At 43.2% G+C, this 22,085-nt stretch overlaps 1 protein-coding gene across 1 annotated transcript in view; it reads left to right on the top strand.

Moving 5' to 3' along the window:
- Positions 1-22,085, top strand: part of KIAA1244 (KIAA1244 ortholog) — a 219,695-nt gene that overhangs the window by 72,578 nt on the left and 125,032 nt on the right. The window contains exon 5 of the mRNA XM_006884948.1: positions 19,143-19,211. Coding sequence (XP_006885010.1) covers positions 19,143-19,211 — 69 coding nt within the window. The remainder of the gene's footprint in view (positions 1-19,142; positions 19,212-22,085) is intronic.

Raw genomic sequence — 22,085 nt, 5'->3', positions numbered from 1 at the left:
AATTGGGATGGGAGTGTCAGAGACAGTGCGATTGGCACAGGACAGAGCGGAGTTTAGGGCTATTGTACATAAGGTCGCTATGAGTCACAGGCGACTTGACGGCACATAACAACAACAACATTTTGAGATAAACTTTTCCCACTATAGAATGTTATTAAATTGTGTTACTGGATTAATTCTTTCAGTGTCGCTTGGGAATTCTTGGTAAAAAGGGAAAACGAGCCCCACAACATCCTCTGTGTGTTTAAATATCTTTGAGGACAGTGCTGGCGTAATGGAAAATAGGTTTTCTTGCAATTTTAAAAAGTGTTAATTGCTGAGACCCTTAGGATTTCCTGTGGCTGTCCCAGAGTTCTTAGTTCTGTTGGGAGAACCTCCCATTATTTCAATCATTTATTCAGTAAATCTTTGATTCTTTGCCATGTGCCAGGCACTGAAGTAGGCCCTATAGGCATTGGTATGGTAAAATCCAATTAAGAGCAGAATCTGTGTCTGTCTGGAGGCTAATGATAGAGACGGAAATCAACAAAGTATGTTACATTTTAATGGTGATTAATGATATGAAATAATATCTAGGGGATTAAACCAAACTGTTGTTGTTGTTATGTACCATCAAGCCATCTGCGACCATATGTACAGCAACTCTGAATCATGCCCTGTCCTGAGCCAATCTTACTGTCTCTGATACACCAACCCTCATCACCCCAGTCCTGAATCAATCCACCTTATAGAGGTTCTTCCTCTCCTGCGCTGTCCCTCTACCTTTCCAAGCACGATGTCCCTCTCCAAGGACCAGTCTCCTGGCCACGTATCCAAAATATGTGAGCCTCATTTCTATCACCAAGTCCATATTTTCCGACTACTGATCCTCCTTCTGGTTCCTTTCTTTCACATTCCCATCACCCATTAATATTAATGTATCTTGGTTACGGGTTCAATCTATTTCTGACTGCAATAAATCAAACTACAGCCATAGAATCCATTCCAGCTCTTCTCCAGCCTCTAGTACAGAGTGGAACTGCCCCTCAGTATCTCAAAGCTTGTAAATCTTTACAGAATCGACGGCTCCTTCTTTCTCCTGTACGGCAGCAGGTGGGGTTAACCCACCCACCGTTAGATGAGTAGTGGAGTGATTTGAACACTGTGCCACCAGGGCTCATGTTTCTGTTGGCAATACAGTGCTTGGTGGAGGACAGAAGGAGAGGAAGCCTGAGAAGGCCAACCTGAAAAATTAGCATTTAAAGTGAGGAAGATAAAAAAAAAGTGAAGAAGATTGAGAACAGAAAAAGGACGTTGGCAAGAATTATGGTGGGAAGTGGAGAAAGGCTTGTTGTAGATCAGGATTACTTTCCGCTGAGATGCGGCAGAACCTTATTTTACTTTCAAATGAACGTGAGTCAGTATGGGATGAACCATGTTACCAGAGACTTGCTTTTCCAGATTTTGCTTCTCCGCCTTATGGTCCACAAGGGCTGCCCTCTCCCCAGCCACCAGATCTTTGTTGCAGTCAGCGAGCAGAAGGTGGGGGGAGGAGAACTTGTTTAAGTTCTAGACTTCTCTTTCCATCCCAGTGACCGGTACATTTGTCAGGTGACAGAGCTCCGTGGTCAGGAAGGCAAGCAAGTGTAGTCCTCATCTGGGACGTCTAACTAACCTACAGTCAGATCCATTGCTGTGGAAGTGAATTCCAGCACCTGGCAAACCTGCAGGAAGGAGTACAACTGCCCAGAGTTTCCAAGGCTGCAAAATCTTTGTGGAAACAGAGTGTCACCTTTTTATTCTTCGGAGCAGCAAGTGAATTCAAACGACTGGCCTTTGAGTTGGCTGCTGAGTGCTTTAACCGCCGGGCAACCAGGGGTCCCCTGAGGATAGCCATGGGCCCAGTAAAAGGACAGTACTGAGACATAACTCGCAGTCTGCTAGCTACAATTGAGATAACATTCCAGAAATGACCTAAGACTCACAGCCTGGGTTCTTTTCCCCAGCAAGAGGCTGTCGGCATATGACCGACTCTTTGCTCTTCCACCCCCCACCCACTTTAATCAAAGGAAAGTGGCACTGTGTTCAGAGCGGTGTGAGGTCAGCGAAGCCCAGTGGACTGTCTGCAGAGACCCAACTGGTGAAGCATTGCTATCGCTCCATCTAGTTCATTTATGTGCTTGGCACAAGCACGGCAGGAAAATTTCACTAGCTAATAAGTGAAAACTAATGATACGCTTATTAATATTGGTTTTATCCCTTAGGTGCCGCACAGAGCATCTGGCACATGGCTTACTAATTACTTGTTAATTTGGTTACTGACTAATGGAGAGTGGAAGGAAGCATATGTGATGTTTCTCAGTGGCCCTACAGGATAAAGGAAAAAAAGTCCCTCTCCCCTCAATTGTGATATAGATTGTAATGTCTGTGGTTTCAGAAGTTACAATGTAAGCACAAATTTGCATGTTGTACAAGTATCCTCACACATCATCATACATTCCTTTTTGCAGATAAGCTGAGGTGGAAGTGGTTCAGTTACTCAGTTTGGCTTAAGGCCTTTTCAGCTCCTTACATCTTCCTAGGGCGTCCTGCTCTGCTGGCCTAAGGGTAAGAACCTGTGGTGCGACCCGGAAGGCGTGCATTTCAAATCTACCAGCTGCTCTACAGGAGAAGGATGGGCACTGTCCCGTGCAGTTTACTGCCACTGGAAACCCACTGGAGAATCAGCTGTGCGTTGGTTCTGACTTGATGGCCCACAACAGCGTCAACAACAGCTGGTGGTGTGGTCCATACAGAGCGGTACTGCTAGCTGAAGAGCTGTACCTCTCCCTCTTTGGTGGTTCAAATCCACCAGCTACTCTGTGAGAGGAAGATGTGCCATTTCCTCCTGTGTGATTTGTAGCCTCTGAAAACCTGCTGAAGGTTCTGACTCCATGGCAATGACTTTGACTTGATCTTTTTTTGAGAAGGTTTTGTAGAGGTCAGTGCTTAGATCTGGTGCTTAGATAGGTGGAAGAGGGCACATATTTTCGAAACCCAGGGGTATGAGTTCATTGCAAGGTAAAAGAAAAATAATGAAGCATAATGAGAGAATAAGACTCTCTCAGAGTAACAAGGACTTCACTGAGGAAACTTTAAGTCATCAGGTGTCTCTACCCAAATGGGAGGATGGTACTACTGTCTTATAAAACAGCCATTGGATTTAATTGACTTTAGACTTCTTTTTACTTCCCCCCCCACACACTGTATTTTCCAAAGTAATATTTTTTAATTTTTTTATTATTATTCATTTTCATGAAAGTTTCCAGAGACTATTTCCATTCATTCATTCTTGCACTTTTCTCCCTACACACTCCTCCCTCCCCCCAATTCACTCTTCTCTTTGAAAAGTAAAAGAAAATTCTTTCCTTGTTATACAATCCCTCCCCACAAGTCCACTCCACCATGCAGCCTTTGTTCTGGACTCCTGTCATGACAATAATACCTAATCACATATCCCTTTTAAACAGTTCTCTCCCTCATCTGTTTCAATGCATTGTACATTATTTATCCTATCTTCCTCAGTATCCCCCCAACCCCAATGTCAGTCTTGTTTTACAACAGTGGCACAAAGTAATTTTTGAAGTAAAGGGTTAAGCTGTTAGAGCTAGAAGGCCTGGCGACCTTGGAAGGCTGATGAAATCTACTCGTATCTCAGTTTTCCCTATGTATAGAATTGTGAGTAAGAACAGTGCATACCTAGCAAGGTTGTGGTAAAGTCTTAAATCGTCTAAGAGGAAAGAAGGCCCTGGGCAAATTCCTGGCATATGACAACAGTTACCTTTCATTTTTATTAAGATTTTAGAAAAGAACAAGCGGCTAATCTTTTTTTTATTATTAATTTTAGTAGACATTTACAGAGGTTTTGGATTTCCATTCATTCATTGCCGCACTTTTCTCCCTGCCCACCCCTCCCCACCAGTTCGCTCCCCTCTCTGAAGAGAAAAAGAATAAAAAAAATTCATTCATTAGTATACAATTCCCCCATCCCTTTCCCCCCACCCCGAGTACACTTCTCTATGCAACCTTAATTCTGGATTTCTGTGCTAACCATAATACTCAATCATATATCACCTCCAATCTGTTCTTTCCCTCATCTGTTTCAATACAATATACATAATTTATCCAGTTTTTTCTGTCATACCCCAGCCCTGATGACAGACCTATTCTACAACAGTGGCACCATGCAGTATTTGTCCCTTTGTGACTGAGATATTTCACTCGGCATAATGTCCTCCAGGGTCACCCATTTTGAATAATATTGCATAAGTTCCTTGTTTTTCAATGCGGTGTAGTATTCCATTGTGTGGATATACCACAGCTTCTCTATCCATTCGTTTGTTGATGGGCCCTTAGGTTGCTTCCAACTCTTTGCTATTGTAAACAAAGCTGCGATAAACATGGGTGTGCATGTATCTGCTTGGTTTCTGTGGCCATGATGCTGTATGCAAACCCCTTTGACAACCAGGTCTCCTGACTTCGTTTGTTATTTTTATAGTTTCTACCCGGCGCTGGCACAGGAGGTAAAGCGCCATGTGGTGATAGAGGGACTAGAGCCCAGGCTTCATGGAGTCCACCGACCCTACCAGCTGGCCCAGCTCAGCAGCGATGTCCTCGTGGTGGGCCTGCCCTGAGCTGGTGCTGTGGAGGAGCACCTGGAGCCCCTGCTGTGGTCAGAATGTTTTTATTAGCAACACCCTCTCGGAACTCACGCAAATGATGAGCTAGAAATACCATTGCTGCAGAAGTCCCTTTCTATTTCATCTTTTTATTTTAGTCTCTATATATTACCTAAAGCAGGGAGCACTGGTGGCCTAGTGGCAAGAAGCTGTGCTACAGTCCTAAAGGCTCAAGGCCACCAGCTGCTCCGTGGGAGAAGGGTGGGCATTCTCCTCCCATGTGATTAATTGCCCCTGAAAACCCACCAGAAAGTCAGCTATGGCTTGGTTTTGACTCTACGGTACACAACAACAACAACAACAACAACAAAGCAGGGTAATTTCCTTATATAGTAATGGTAATGAAAAGTATGTGTGGATTCTTCATATATTTTTTTTCCTATTCCCTAAAGAGGGACATCATCATGTTTGTTGTTGTTAGTTGTCATAGAGTTGGGTCTAATTCATGGTGACCTTGTATGTGCTGTAGTCACTTGCAGCTCATAGAGACCTACTACTGCACAGTAGCCCTGAATTTTGCCCTGTCCTGAGCTAATGACACCGTCTGTGACACAGCTGCACCTGTTACTCCAGTCACCGTATCAATCAGTTTCATCCAGGGTCTCCCTCCCCTGTACTATCCCATCCATCCATGCATGATGTCCTTCTCCAAGGATGGGTCCTTCATGGAAACATGTCCAAAGGATATGACACAGAGCTTCAAAATCCTTGCCTCCAAGGAGCACTTGGTTTTACTTTCTCCAGCACTGACTTGCGTATTCTCTTGACAGTCCATGATATGCTCAGTGCTCTTCTCCAGCACCACAACTCAAAGACTTCACTCTTCTTCTGTCATCCTTAGTCATTGTCCAGCTCTCTGATGCATGGTGAAGACCATGGCCTGGACAGGGAACACTTTAGTCTTTATACTGACATCAGTCCTCTTGAGCACACTGGATACATCCCTGACAGCAGATTTTCCTAATGCAGTTTGTCTTTTGATTTCCTAACTGGTACCAATGACTTTATAAATGACAAAACAAAATATTACCTCGCCCTGTACCTGATCGTTGTTATATTTCTGTCCACAGTTGTGACTATTTGTCAGTCCATCTCATTGAGGCTTACCCTCATTTTATTTTGCTAAATGTGGTATCTTTTTCTAGCAATTGGTCACTATAGATGATGTGTCGAACACATGCTATACGGCATCTCGCCATCATTGGTTCTAAGGAGCATTCTGATTGGATTTCTTCGGTATCTTTTTTCCCTTTAATTCTTCTGTTACTTGTGGTCTTCTTGTCTGTTCTAATTCAGAGCAACCCAGTAGGCAGAGTAAAACTTCCTCATAGAACATCCAATGTTGTAATCCTGATGGAAGCAGATTGCAACATTTTCCTCTGACATAGCAGGTAATGTGTTCAAATCACCAGTCTTTCTGTTAACAACTGACTACTGGGTGACTAGAGTTCCTTCTCCTTGTTAGGTGCCATCCAGTCGAGTATGACTCATAGCCACCCGGTGAAGAGCCGATGTGAACGCTGCCCTATCCTGTACCATCCTCATCGTCTCCAATACATCGGAGCCCATTGCTGAAGTCACCGTGTGAATCCATCTCATTGGGGATCTTCCTCTTTGCTGACCTTCCATCTCTCTAACCTTGACATTCCTTCCGAGGAATAGCTCCTTAGCGTTCACATCATCTTTATTACCTTTGCCAAGGTCACAATTCAGATGCACTAATCCCTCCTCTTGTTATCCTTTTTCATTATCCATCCTTCTCCTGCTTATGAGATGACTCAAAATAGCAATGATCAAAGTGACATCACTTTGAGGAATATTGTTTTCAGCAGATTTGCCTGGTGCAGTATGTAGTTTGTTGTCCATGATTGGCTCTGGATCATAACAGTTTTCACTGGCTGTTTTGTAGATGCTCAGGTCTGCTCTCTGATCTGTCTTGGTCTGGAAGCTCCATTGAAACGTGTTCCACATCACAGCAGTGCAGAAGCTGCCACTGCTAGACAAGCATGGGAAGAAGAGAAGGAGGAGCAGATGGTGACAGTGTAATGGGTGGGAACATTGTATTGGCTGGGAATTGAGCCTGAGTCTCCCTCCTAGAAAAGGAAAGGCCCACCACTGACCGACCGCTGTGTTCCAGATGCTGTAATAACTCAAAGTAGCTGTGTGCACTGTATTGGGGGGCGGGGGGCTCTGGGCAAATTCAGAAGGAGAAACCATCTTCATCTAGGGAGGTCAACATTACAAGGAAGAGGTAATTATGAAAGTATTGAGATTCAGGTAATTAGCTTAAGGGGAAGGCATACCTGTAGAGAAGAAAAAGCTCCAAGATGGAAAAGCACAGGGATGTAACAGGATTAGAAAAGGGATAGAGGGTGGTGAGCCTGCAATGAGGTTGAAGTAGGTTCAAGAGGCCCGCGCCAGGTGCCACCTGGAATCTGTAAGGCTTGAGAATCTCCAGAGAAAGCAATATACAACATGATCCAAGATCTGAGTGATAGAAATTTATGGTTTGAGGAAGCTTTGCCTATGTGCAGGGATTCTAGAAATCCATACAACTGAGTCAGAGACACAAGTGAAATGGTTTAAATATCTTAGCAAATGGTCCCAGGGACTTAAATCAGATTAGTGGAAATGAGAAGGGACCAGTGTCGCTCTTACTGCAAAAAAGAGAATCGTGAGCTGCTGGAGATTGTGGAGTGAGGATGAAAGAATACCTGTTAGGACGAGAGGAGTTGAAGCCAGAGTTCCTGGTTGAGTGGTGGGTTTTAAGAGAAGGGCTAATTTAAGAGAGATCACTTCACACTGTCAGATCTGAAAGAGTTAACTACTTTAAAGGCACTATTTAAGGAAATACAAGCAGTTTAATATTATGAGACATTTCTGAATAGAAAAAAATTCGTTGTAAATTCCATGAACCTTTTTAATTCTCTAATTCTAGCTCTTTGCTCATTCCATTGTTATACTTTGCTTTGTCTTCTCAAGCTGCCCTTTGAAATCTTTTTTACTTCAGCTTGTTTTTGGCTTCATTATGCTCTAGTGCAATATTCAGAGTCTCTTCTGACGTCTATTTTGTTCTTCTCTTTCTCTTACATTTTTGTAATGACCTTTTGCTCTCTTCATGGATGATGTCCTTTATACCATCCCATAACTCATCTGATCTTCAATCATTGGTGTCTAGTACTTCAAACCTGTTCTCTGATTATTGTGAAATTCAGGTGGAATAGATTCAAGATCATATTTTGGTTCTTGTGGACTTGTTTTCATTTTCTTTGGCCCTAAATTTTAATTTGTATATGAGTAATTGATGGTCTGACCCACAGCTTGCCCTTGGCCTAGTTTTAACTGCTAATACTGAGCTTTTCCAACAATTCTTTTCATGGATATAGTCAATCGGATTCCTATGCAGTCCATCAAGTGAGGTCCATGTGCAAATTTACTGTTTGTGGGTTTTTTTAAAGGTATTTGCAATGAATAAATCATTTAAAATACAAATTTAGATCTTTTGATTTCTGTCTCATTTCTATCACCAACCCCATATTTTCCAACTACAGTTCCTTCATTGTTGCCAATATTTGCATCCTAGCCAAAAATTATTATTAATTCATCTTGCTTGTATGTCCAGTAAATTTCAGACTGCAAGATTTGGGAAAAATTTTCAATTTCTTCCTCTTTGAATCTGTATGTAGGAGCATATATTTGAATAATAGCCATTTGAACAAGTATTCCTTGTATGCATATGGAATATATCCTGTAACTCACAACATTGTACTTCAGAAGAGAACTTGAAATTTACTTTTTTACTATGAACGCAACACCATTCTTCTTCATTGTCAGCATTGTATACCATGTGGTTATCTGATTCAAAGTGGCTAAAGCCAGTCCATCTCATCTCACTAATGCCTAGAATATCAATATTCATACCCTCTGTTTCATTTTTCCACAATTTCTAGTTATTCAACATTCAAACTATGTTGTTGTTGTTGTGTTGTTAAGTGTCGTCGTGTCATAGGTGACTCATAGCGACCCTGTGAACGAAAGCCCTGGACACCTGTTTAACTTTCATCCTTTCTCCAGATTCATAGGGTTTTCAGAGGCAAGTTATTATGGAAGTGGATGCCACTCCTGCTTCAATGCTTGTTTTAATTGGGAACTCCACCAAACACTGCACACCCTGGGTAACCATTCTCACATTTGACTCATCAGTGTCACAGTGTTCGGCTTCACAGCAACCATGAGTTACCTCTGTACAGCAAGTTGGCAGACCAGGGTTACATGACCGAGAAGAATGTTTCACCAAAAACCATTAAAGGCAGGCCTGAGGGCCACAGAGTAGAGTCATCCACCTTTGGCTTGGGAGCATGGCTTTCTGTCCGCTAAGCCAACTGCTCTCTCTCGTTCTCTCTCGCTCTCGCTCTCTCTCTCTTGCTCTCTCTATGCTGCAGTTGTTGATAAGTGCCATCAAGTTGTAGGCGACTCCTAGTGACCCTGTGAACCAAAGTCCTTGATACCTGTATAACTTTCATCCTTTCTCCCGGTTTAAGGGAGAACAACTATAACTCTACTACTCATTGTTACCTGTAGTGTAAGATTTATGAAGCAAAATGAAGTTCCAGTGTCTTATCCTAGATCCTTTCAAAAAGCCTTGCAGTTCTGGGGTTTCTGGAAGCTTGTCTTGTGACAGTTCTAGAGATGATATTTGGCCTTTGGCACTCTCATTCAAAAGTCCACAAATGGTCTTTTGATCATAATTGTATAATAAAGATATGGGTTCTGGTTGGAAAGCCATGGATTAAGCTTGGTAATGCTCTGGTATCTTAAACAATTGAACCCACTCGTTTGCTCTGGGGTGGTGCCCAGCCAGAACCGAGGGTGTGGAATTGCTTGTAGCTCATTTCCATCCAGTAATGTAGTTCCTGATTCAGTCAGAAGGCTGCATGAGGGGCTGCTATCTCCTGATCATAAATAGGGGCTGTGGCCCACATGCGCCTTGGTTCTGCAGTGCTGGGTGGCAGGACAGGGTAGATTTGGGTGTCTCCCAGCCCCAAAGGGCTCCTGGGAGTTCAGTGTCCCTGTCTCATCTAAGTGAGGGGCATGCAACCCCTCAGTACCTGTAGCAATCTGAGTAGGTGAGAGATGCCGGTGGCCAGTCTCAGCTGGAAGGTAAGGCTGCATGTGTGTGGCTGTGGCCTCTCCGGCGCAGGGTGTACAGATCTCAGCATCTTGTAGTGTAGGGATAATTGCCCTGGCAAGGGATTTTGCAGGGCGGAAAAAGTGGTTTCTTCCTGCTTTGGAGAAAGCAGAAAAGGATCTTGCCAAGAAGTTGGGCTGTTTTAAAACCCAAAGGTAAACTGGTGAGGATTTGTAGGCTGGAAACCCAGCCTTTGCATCAACAGGCACCAAGACGAAGATTTAACACAAAATCTGTTAGGAAGAGAAAAAAGAAACTGAAAAGGAAATTTGTGAAAACAATACGTGTGAGAAGTATTGGCATAGTTCACTTATGAAAATGATACATAGGGAAGTTTCATGGTATGCAGAAACCATATAAAAATACAGTAAAGATTAAAAGAAAGTAAGAAGTTTTTTCTTATGTGTGAGGAAAGACTAGCAGGCAGCCTTCTGTGGGCTGTACTTATCTTTTAGTCATTATCTTGTGCTCTCGTAGTTTATTCTGACTCCCAGCCGCCCCACAGGACAGAGTAGGACTGCAGCCCCCTGGGATTTCTGAGGCTGTCAAGCGTCATGGCGGCCGACTTCCTCATCTTTCCCCACGTGGCTTCTGGGTTCCAAGAGCTGGAATCAACAGCATTGACTTTGGTATTTGAGTAATTTATTTAGTTTGATTTATAAATAACATCTGCTGTTTGGCTAAATGAAATTGCAATTGCCTCAAGAAGCAGTTGTGTGTAAATGAAATCCATTTTAAATGGTTCAGAAAAGAGGAAGTATCTCTTGCTCATTGCAGATGCCCCCATAGCCTCATGTGCTTTGTGGGTAGACTAACTCAAATGTCAGCTCTCTTTCTGATAGTGCGTTTTATCTGCTTCCATAATTTTTCGTTTGTTTTCTTTTTCCTTTGTCTCAGTACTTTGTTCAAATGTTCTCTCATCAAAAATATGTTTATTTCTCAAAAATTGCCATTTTGTCTTGTTGTTGTGTGTCGTCAAATCACTTGCAACTCATAGCAACCCTATATACAACAGGCCTAAATCCTGCAATATCTTGAGTCAGCTTCATTGTCTCTGATACACCTACTTCCCATTACCCTAGTCACTGAGTCAGTCTATCACATCTAGGCTCTTCCTCTCTTGTATTGTCCCTCTACCCTTCCAAACATGATGTCCCTCTCCAAGGACTAGTCTCTCCTTACAGCATGCCCAAAGTATGTCAGGTTTTCAAAATCCTTGCCCTCAGGGAGCAGCCTGGTTTTGCCCTCTCCAGGAGGAACCTGTTTGCTCTCCTAGCAGTCCATAATATAATCAGTATTCTTCTCCAACACCACAGATCAACGACATCAATTCTTCTGTCATTTTTACTCATTGTCCAACCTTCTGATGCATAACAAGTAATTGGAAAGATCATGGCCTGGGTCAGGTGCACCTAAGTCTCCAGACTGATATTATTCTCTTCAGTACTTTGGAGAGGTCCTGACTGCAGATTTTCCCAATGCAATTCATCTTTTTATTTCCTGGCTGCTAGTACCAAGAGTGTTGATTGTGGAGCCAAACAAGTTGAAGCTTTTCATAATCTCAGTCACTTCACCACCTATCATGATGCTGCCAAGACCTCTGTAAATTAGTTTTTACCATACAGAGCAGTAGCTTTTACTGGGTCAGCCCAGACATAAAATTGTTCAAGCATTTAATTTGTGTTAGATATGGTTAATTACTGCAACCCCACAGCAGTAGAGCCTTAATGATAATGATTTTAATTGGAGCCTAAGAGGGAGCTGGTACAAAAGGAAGAAAGTGGCGCTGGACGAGGCACAAGAATTCTGAGCATTAGGCCTTCGGAGCAGTGATAACTAATGATGGACAAACTCAGAAAGATGTATACTTTTGAATGTAGATGATCTTATTTTTCTGATTCTTTTTCTACTTAAAATAAGCCTATGAATTAGGTTATAATGGATGTTATGTCAAATGGAAACCTGTTTAACCTCCATGGGAAGATAGTTTAGAGATAGGTTCCATAGGTACCATTTTTCTGAACATTCATTTGCATTCTTCTCCTGAGGAGGGGGTGGGCATTTGGAAGATAAGGGGTAGAATACATCAGGAGGAGCTCTGTTGGCTTAGTGGCAAGAATCTGCGCTGCTGTTTCAAAGGCACATGGCTCAAATCCACCATCTCCTCAAGAGGTGGATTGGCAGTCCCTTTCCATGTGATTTACTGCCTCTGAAAGCCTGTTGGAGGGTCGGCTGCAAGTTGCTACTCAACAAGACACAACAACAACAAGAGGACATAAGCAAAGCACGACAAACACTGGACCACAGGCCATGATCGTATATCTGGAACACTTGGGAAAAGTCAAGGGGAAATCAGGATAGATGGGTCTTGATTGCATTTGCAGAGAGTGTGCCTGAAGGAGAAACCCTGGTCATGGTTCGTGAGACGTGCTTGGGAGAGGCTTCATCCAGGGTGTTCCCAGGTCATGGAAGCGCTGTGATCATACAGCCTTTGGTAGCTCTCCCCACACTATTCCTGATGAAACCAAGTTCTCTAGTTTCTGAACGTCTGTCTGATTCTTTTAATAAACAGCATTTTACTGTCTCACTTTAGCCTATGGTTTCTACACACGTTTTAGATTGAGGGGTTGGTTTTTTGTGCATATGAGCTTTGGTAGTGTACTAGCGAGTTGCACCATGAACCCAAAGGCTGCGAGTCTCTTCTGGTTCAAATCCACTGGCTGTTCATCCAGAGAAGAACAGCCATTCTCCTCTCATCAAGCGTTATGGTCTCAGAAAACTGATCGAGAATTGCCAGGAGTTGGCAGTTATTCAGTGACAGTGAATGTAAGGTTACTTTTGGGTTCTTTTACGTAACAGCTATTTATTTTTTTATTGATTCCCCCTCCCCCCATCTTGTTGTGTACTGTCAAGTCAGATCCAGCTGGCACGGGAGGAGTTTGCCCCTCCTTCTCCAGCAGAACATCTGGTGGATTCGAACCTCATGCCTTCGGGATTGCAGCGTAGCTTCTTGCCACTAGGCCACCAGAGCTCCCTTTACTTTCTTTTTTAAATTATCAGGATCTTGATCCATCACTGTAATGTTGTTTCTCTTTTGTGGGGGGTTTTCCCCCTTGGTCTTTGTTTTCTTAGTTTGTTTGTAGAGCCTGCGCCAGCAAGCTCAATTGCAAGACTGCCTATCACCCCAGTTCCTGCTGTTCAGTGATAACGTGGTCAGTATGGTCTGAGGAAGCTGGGAGGGATATATTGTTAATTAATTGCCCTCGGTGTTTCGGTGCTCCCGTTTTCCCTGAAAATGTGCTCAGAATGTTAATCTCAACTCTCGGCCCTCATTATGCAATGGGAGGCAGACATCTTAAATTAAGTTGCTGGCGCCCCAAATTTTCTACATCCCGTCTGGGTTTTAATCCAGTGAATTAGTGCTTGTGAGGCATTGGGGACATTCGTTTCCTCGTTTATCAGTTCTGATCACTCATTTCTGTGTGAGGCATCATCTTGGCTAGACACTGACCGTGCCCTTGATCTGTCCGAGTCACAGGAGACCACAGCACTGTCGTCTTGTAATGAAAACTGGCCCTGCCTTCCAACGCCACAAGACTGTGTGTGAGTTCAGGGAGGTCGTGCTAGCTTATTAATGTGCTTTGCTTCTCATTCCTGTTGTTGTTTTAATCCACCAGCCACCAATAGCTTGGTCAAACCTCAGGCCTGACCTCAGGGACCTTTCTTCAAGAACCTTTTTTTTCCCCATGAAACCTTTTGATTGTGTTTTGACTGAATGTTTGTGTAGCAAATTGTCCTTTTGAAATGGCCTCCTTGTACCTACCATAATGTCCTCCAGGCTTGCCTATGTTGTGAGATGTTTTGAAAATTGCATGTCATTCTTCTTACCTGGAGGGTGGTGTAGTCCATAGAGAGCATTGCTAACTCCAAAGGCCTCACCTCTCTGATGGTTCAAATCCACCAGTGTCACCTTAGGAGACAGACTAGCTATTCCCATGTGATTTAGAGCCTCGGACACCCAGTGGAGGGTTGACTATCAGTCAGTTTCTACTTGAGGGCAGTGGATTGGTTTAAGTATATATATAATCTATCTCATAGTTTGATTATCATTCTTGGGCCTTTGCCTTTTTTCTATCTTTTTTACTGTAATGTATAGTGATGTGATGAATTGTTGTTGTTATATACCTTTGTTGTTGTTGTGTAATGTCGAGTCAGAACCAACCCATAGCTGGCCCTCTGGTGGGTTTTTTGAGGCAGTTATTTGCATCGGAGAACAATGCCCATCCTTCTCCCATGAAGCAGCTGGTGGATTCGAACAGTGTGCCTTCGGGATTGCACCACAGCTTATTATCACTAACCAGAGCTCCCTTGAGTCAACTACAACTTATAGCAACCCTATGAACAATAGCTCTGAACCTTCTCCTATCCTGAGCCAACTTCACCATCTCTGACACCTTTCACCGCATTGCTACAGTCATTGTGTTAGTCCGTCTTATCTGGGGTTTCCCTTTCCTGCACTGTCCCTCTACCTTTCCATTCATGATCTTCTCCAAGGACTGGTCCCTTCTGGCTACATGCCAAAAGTATGTAAAATGAAGTTTCAGAATTCTTATCTCCAAGGAGCAACCTGGTTTCACCTTCTCTAGGATAGACCTGTCTTCTCTCTTGGTGATCCATGATGTGTTTTATGCTCATTTCTAGCACCACAACTCAAAGACATAGATTCTTCTGTCAACCTTAATCATAGTCCAGCTCTCAGATGCATAGCAAGCAATTGAATATGGGTATGCATATGTTTACTCATGAGATGGCTCGTGTTTCTATAAGACACATACCAAGTAGTGGATTGTTGGATGTTTTTATCTGTTCATAATATTTAAGAATTTGACTTAAGGCTCCAGGTTCTGGGATCCTAAGATTCCTAGGGGCAGGGAGGCCTCCCTCTTGGGCTTCCTCTGTCCCCCTGAGAGTCTCCATTCCCAGTACTATCACCATAACACCCTTTATAAGGACTTTGCCATAGACTCTGCTCCCATTGCCTCTGGCTAATTATACCAAAAGCAGTTCCTTCTGACAGAAAATGAGGTTCATTGTTGGACACCTGCTTCTAAACCTACTCATATATACCTGCCAGAAAGCACCAGTCGATGGGAGGCAAAAAGCTGCTTGTCAGGACTGGAAATGTTAATAATTAACCAGTTTGGGAACATACTGACTGTCATTATTTTTCTGTTGAGAAGTGTTGTCAGTTGCTAGGTTTGCTGTGCATACTTCCGCCAACAGCCAAAATCCATGGAGACAGAAAGTAGATTAGTAATTACCAGAGGTGATGAAAGAGGAGAATAAGGAGTTGTTGATTAAGGGATACTGAATTTCTGCTCGTGACGGTAAACGGCTTTTGGAAATAAATAGTGGTGGGGATTGAACAGCCTGGTGAATGTAATTAGTGCCACTGAATTATACACATAAGAATGCTTAAAATGGTGTGTTCACACAATGGAATACTATGCAGCATGCAGCAACAATGATTTTGTAAGTTACTACCTAACTTAGGAGGAACTGGACAGCGTGATGCTGAGTGAACTCAGTCCCTCAAGGACAAATACTGTATAAAACCATGATTGTAGAATGAGTATGAGGATCCAAGCGGCGGAAGGGTGGAAGCGGAGGGTGAGGATGTGTAGGGCGGAGATTAATCATGGGGTTGCACAATTTGATGGGTGGAGGGGGAAAGGGAAATGGAAAGGAACTGGTGTGAAAAACAGTGTATTTGAATTTTGTAAATAAACTAGTATAATTTTTCCAAAAAAGGAGTTAAGCAGAAACGTTTGTATTGCAACTGTCCTGCCAAAGAGAAACTAGATCAAAAGACTATAAAATGATGGTTTTTCACTGTCTCCGCTATTGAATCTTTTCACTTTTGAAATGTAAGAAGCAACTCCAAGCCATTGTATCAACAAAACAAAGCAGAACAAAATAAAAAAAAAAGATAATGCTTAAAATGATAACGTTCTTTTCATGTACTTACTACAGTAAAATTAAATTAACTAAAACTGAAACGTTACCGAGAAGGACTAACTGACCTCCCCAATGTGTGGACTACCACCTTCATGTTGTGTTGTTGTTGTTGTGTACTGTACAGTAAGAACCAACCCACAGCTGACCCTGGAGCAGGTTTTCAGAGGCAGTTAATTGCACAGGAGGAGATTGTCCATCCTTCTCCCACAGAGCAGCTGGTAGCCTCAAACCGTGTGCCTTCGGGATTGCAGCAGCTTCTTGCCACTAGACCACCAGAGTTTTCTACCACCTTCATGTTGTTGTATGTGCCATCAAGTCGACTCCCGACTCATAGTGACCCCTATGTACAACAGCTCTGACCCCTGCTCTCTCTTGAACCAATTTCATTGTCTCTGACAAGCCTGCCCCTGCTGACCCCAGTCACTGAGTCGGTCCATCTCAGCAAGGGTCTTCCTCTCTTGCACTGTCCCTCCATCCTTCCAAGCATGATTTCCCTGTCCAGGGATTAGTCCCTCCTTGCAACACGTCCAAGCTATGTCAGATGGAGGCTTCAAAACCACCTTCATAGATAAACTTTAATTCCCTCAATTCCCTTCCCCCATAGTGAAAAAAGGTACAGAAAAATAATGACAACTGTTATGAGCAATGATTCAAGAAAGGTTAGCTGTGTAATGTAATAAAAACTTAGAGGGAAAACAGCATGTGAGAACCCTCTGCAGACCTTACAGAGGCCGATGGAGCTTCTGTTCTAATGAGGAGATTATAAATTGAGGACACAGGCAAACAGAGAGATTAGGAGACCGCATCTCTGAACTAAATGAAACAAGATTTGGTGGGTTATTTCAAAGAGGGTCCATCAGTGAAGGTCTCAGCATCTCTGAGTGTTGAGATCTAAAAGTCGACCAAGTGAGCCACACGAGGGAGAGCGTAGGAGGATTCAGGGACGCAGGGCTTCAGGCAAAGGGGCCAGTTAGTATAGAGGCCGTATATGATGTGACCTCCCCTTAAAGCTAGATTAAGACCCGGTGATAACTCTCAGCCTGTACCCCTTCCTTCGCCACCAAAACCCTAGCCCCCAAAGCCTAACTCAGTGCATTCTGCTGAGTCAATGCCGAGTTCTGGAGCCTCCATGTGATAGAGTAGAACACTATGGGGGTTTCTTGATCATGATCCCTACAGAAGCGGATCATCAGGTCTCTCTTCTGCAGTTGCTGCTGGTTGGATTCAAACTGCCAAACTTTCGATCGGCGCACACTCTTTGCAGTACCCAGGGACCTCCAACTCCGTCCTTTGGGGCAGTTAAAAAGCCAAGCAACCTTTCTCAGGAGGCCAATTGGCAATTTTCATAATCTCCCTCTCTTAAGAAGGCATTCATTTTTCTTTTACTTTACAAAGAGCAGAGCAAACTCGGAGGGGAGGGAGAGGGGGGAAGAAGTTGGGCAGGGAGAAAAGAATGAATGAATGAATGAATGAATGACAATCCAAAGTCTCTGTAAACTTTCATTAAAATCAATCTTTTTTTAAAAACGAAGGCATTGAGTTAATATCAATCTGGAGTCATCATAAGAATTAGAAGACTCAGGACCAGAACCAAAATTAACTGGCCTGAACTTGGAACTAAAATTGACAACACCCTTTCTTTCCTTGTTCACCTACATCCCCATTTGCTTTCTGTGAAGAAGCGTTTATCCCTCCAGCTGGCTTTGTAATTAGCTAATATAAAAACTCAGAGTCTGAGAGAGACTCATTGGTCCAACTGGTGATTGCCCTTTTTGGAGTGCTGATTAGGGGTGTATCCTGTATTCAAGAAAATTTCCAGACTTCAGTGCCCTTTCGTGAATTGGCCAGAGACCAATGGGAAATTCATCAGGGGGACAGCTCTGGTCAAGATGGAGAGACAGACAGAGCATGGCAGCTGAGTGTTGGATCAAGGAGCAGATACCAGCACTTTTATGTCTGGAATGCTGTCAGAATAACCAAGTGGAGGGGGCTAGAGGGGGAGTCCAATCCTTAAAAATGCCACAGACTTTTATTGATCTGTTCTTTAATGGCTCTACAAGTAGAAATCGAAAGTTGTAATGGTCCTTAAAGATCTTGCTAATGTCATCGACTCATTGTCTATAAAAGCCAGTTGTCTAGTCAGTTCCAACTCGTGTCCCTTCTAATAGGTATTTCAGAATAAAGCTGTGTTCCATAGGATTTTCAATGGATAGTATTTGGGGAAATGTATTACCAGGACTTTCCTTAGAAGTTCCTCAGAGTAGACTCAAACCCACAACCTTCTGCTTAGCAGGTAAGTATGTTAAGCATTTGCACTAGCCAAGGACTCCCATTGTCTCAATATCTTGGGAAAGAAGAAAAATCTGTCTTTAAACATTACATAAACCCAGTGCAGCCCTTCTGAGGATATTGAGGAAAGATAAACAAACCTTTACTAGCAGTAAGGAGCTGTGCTCTCATCCTGAAGGCAAAGTTCAAATTCACCATCTGCTCCATAGAAGGAAGATGGACCGTGTCCCCCAGTGCAATTTACTGTTCTTGAGGACCTCCTAGGGGTCACCTGTGGGCTGGTTCCCACTCGACTGGACATAACAGTAAAGGAATTTCTAACCTGTATGCATGGATTTGTAATGGGCCTGAGAAGCACCAGTTACACTGATGTTTAGATTTGGGAAGACTTACGGTCTGTGTTAAATGGTGGTTCAAAGCACGGAGTCAAACGACATGTGTTCAAATCTCAACTCCTCAGCGTGTTAACTGTGCAACCTTGGATAACTTATCTAGAAAAACCTCAGGTTTCTGGTTAGTAGAATGGAATGATATCATAATGGCACATTATAAGTCTGGATTCTTTTGTAACGCACTAAGCACAGAGTTGCGCTGTTTAGTCTTATTACTGTAGATTTTTTATTGTTGCTGCTGCTGTATTTATGAGAAGGTTTTCCTGAAGTTGTTAAGAAGCAGTGCTTCCGGTCAATCTTGCAGTGACTCTTCTCTTAGGGAGAAGTTAGCAGCCTTTATGTTTCCAAGCATAGACTGTTTTATTACGGGGAGTGCAGGCACTAGTTAGAAAACAGTGGGCGGGAATGGAAACACAGCAGAGAGGACAGAAAGCAGGTGAGTATTGAAGCTGCAATAACAAATAAATATGAAAAGAAAATGCAATGTCTAAACATACTCCGTTTCTCAATGTCTAACCCTCTGTCGTCTCCTCCTCTTCTCACCTCTCTCTGTTGAAGGTTTTACTGTGCATAACCTACACCCCCACGTTTGACCTGAACGGGAGCGCTGTGCTGAAGATCGCCGAGGTGAGTGCCCGCACCTCTGCTTTCCTGTGGTTGCTGGGCTTTGTGCTGCCTGCCTCCCAGCCACTCCGCCTCCAGTAGGGACAGATACACTGATGGTCCTGTGTCCCAGCAGTGGGGGGGAGCCTGGCTCTGGTGTTTCCTGCGGGGAGTTTCCACTGAGGAATTGCTTTGTGGGATGCAAGCCATGCTGTCTACTGTCTTAGCCCTGTGCCCTGTGCCTTAGACTTCAGCATGCTGGGGATGCTTCACTGGAGCCTTTAACCACAGACATAGTGCTGGTTCCCATGGAAATGGTACCCCGCCATACCCCAGAGTGCTGCTCTCCCACTCTATTTTCTTTCACCCGAGATTAATTGCAAAGCATTTGACTTTTAAAAATGGCTTTTAGGAAATCAAGTAGGAGATCTGGAGAAATGCTTATTGATTAAATCCCATCTCGGTCTCTTAAACCCTGAAACAAATGCATCTCATACAATAATTGGAGAAAAAAACCTCTTCTCTTTTCAATCTGCATCGCTGTTCAGTGGAGCATGTGCTTCTAGCATCTGTCCAATACCAAACTTGGCTACTTGCATGCCTGGCATATGTCGTTGGCGTTTGGGACGCGGAGCCTTTCCAAAGCTGCACTTTAATACTCTTAGGATGATTTTCTTCCCCTTCATTTTCTTGAAAAGAGTATCTTCAAGATTCATATTTTCTGGCAAAAGTACACATTTAGATGACAGAGAGGCAATTTTTATTTTTTTTTAAAATTCTGACATTCCAGAAAAACACCCCAACCATCAACATTCATGAGTAAAACTCTACAAGTATATGTATGTGATTTTATTCAATTTTGTGACATTAAAGAATGAAAATTAAGAGAAACGCTTTTTAAAAAAAAAGTATGTAGTCAATTTGCATCTATCCACAGAGAACCAGGTGGATTGACACAGTGACTGCCACAGTAGGCTCTAGTGTGTCAGGAAGTGTGAGGATGGCACAGGATAGGACAGGGTTAGATCTGTAGTTCAGGGGTGCTATGAGTTTTATTTGACTTGATGGCACTTAACAACAACAATGAAGAGAACCGAGAAGCTGGTTGGCTGACCCTTCACTATAATCTGTTTTCCAGTTTGCATTAATCTAGGCAGAAAGAGCATTCTTTAACACATTTAATTTTTTTACTTTGCTAGAAAGAGCATTATTGGTTATCTGTCTCTGGTTTTTTATGTACATTTCAGAGCTGCCTATGGGCGCTCTCTGTTGTTCATAAGGTTTTCAGAGGCTTTCTATTTTAGAAATGAATGGCCAGTTCTGCTTCCTCGTCTGTTTTAATCTGGAAGCACAACTAAACCTGTCCACCATGAGTGAACCCTCTGGCATTTGACACACTAGTGGCATAGCTTTCAGTACCACAACAATGCACACGTTACCTTTGAACAGCAAACTGACAGACAAGTGCTGTACTAACTAGAACAGTGATAAACAAGCAAGAATATAGATCTAGATAGATATATAGGTAGAGATATAGAGATTAGATATCTATATCTATTCTCTATCTCTATATCTCTATCATCTATGTGTCTGTCTGTCTATCTATCTATCAAAGCTATAAAGTAATTAGCTGTAATTAGTAATTAATGCAGATCAATTCCCCAGTAAGACAAACTGACAGATAAGTTTAGGAGGCTCCATGTCTGCTTCCTAAGTATCAGCTCTAAGGGAAGGCATTTTCACTCTGACCATTCTGGAGGAAGATCCTTGTCCCTAAGCTTCTGCCTCAAGATGGTATTCTTATGTCTTAGTGTCTTTCCTCTTACAGCAAATCAAACACACAAAATATGACGCAGATCTCACCTTAGACCAGTGATGTCGTGTCAAGATGGGGTCCTGAGTGGTTGCTGGAGCCTCTCAGCTGAGGCATATGCTAGCACGGCAAGATGACCTATCCCTAGACCAAGAGGCTATTGTGTGAACAGAGCACAGGAACATGTCATGGTTTTAAATGAGGTGGATTGATTTAGTGACTGGGGTAATTGGGATGGGTGTATCGGAGATGATGCAATTGGCACAGGAAAGAGCAGAGTTTAGGGCTGTTGTACATAGGGTCACTATGAGTCGCAAGTGACTCGATGGCATGTAACAACAACAACAACAACAACAACATGTATCAAGGTTATGTTTTTCTCCATATGTATTTAATCTGTATGCTGAACAAATTATTCAAGATGCTGGACTCTTGAAGAAGAATGTGGCATTAGGATTGGAAAAAGACTCATCAATAACATTCATTTTGTGGATGGCACAGGCTTGCTTGCTGTGAGTGAAGTAGTCTTAAAGCACTTGCTGATAAAAATTAAATATTGCAGCCTTCAATATGGATTACATCTCAATATCAAGAAAACAAAAATCTGTGTGAAATAAAATGTCTGCGAACTTTGTAAGCAAGCCAATATAATTTTTTTTTAAAAAAAGAAAGCAAAAATAGGGGCGCTGGCTGAAAATCGCCTGTGACTTCATCCATAGCCACTGGTGAGAGTCAGCGCCCAGAGCCATCAGGGGCTTTAAGCTCATTGCCCACTGCTGTGGTGTGGACAGCTGAAAACCAGGCCCCGACAGGCACCTGGGGGTTAGGGGGAAACCCAGACTCTACTTAATGCTCTGCTGGAGAAAGAGGGGCAGTCTCCTGTACCAGTCAGATCCAATTTGACGGTACACACACACACACACACACACACACACACTTTTTCTTCTTCTTTTTAAAAAAAAGACTACTTCAGCCATCGCAGCCCTCTGCCCGGGGCGGGCTGCCCTCGGCCCCCTGCCCGGGGTGAGCCGTCGCGGCCCTCTGCCCAGGGCGGGCTGCCCTCGGCCCCCTACCCGGGGCGAGCC

Source organism: Elephantulus edwardii, unplaced genomic scaffold, assembly GCF_000299155.1.
Source record: "Elephantulus edwardii isolate Elephantulus edwardi_28Jun2011 unplaced genomic scaffold, EleEdw1.0 scaffold00039, whole genome shotgun sequence".
In the NCBI taxonomy this organism is placed as follows: domain Eukaryota; kingdom Metazoa; phylum Chordata; class Mammalia; order Macroscelidea; family Macroscelididae; genus Elephantulus; species Elephantulus edwardii.
Note: the sequence above shows the minus strand (reverse complement) of the source record. Positions and strands in the feature narration are given on the sequence as shown.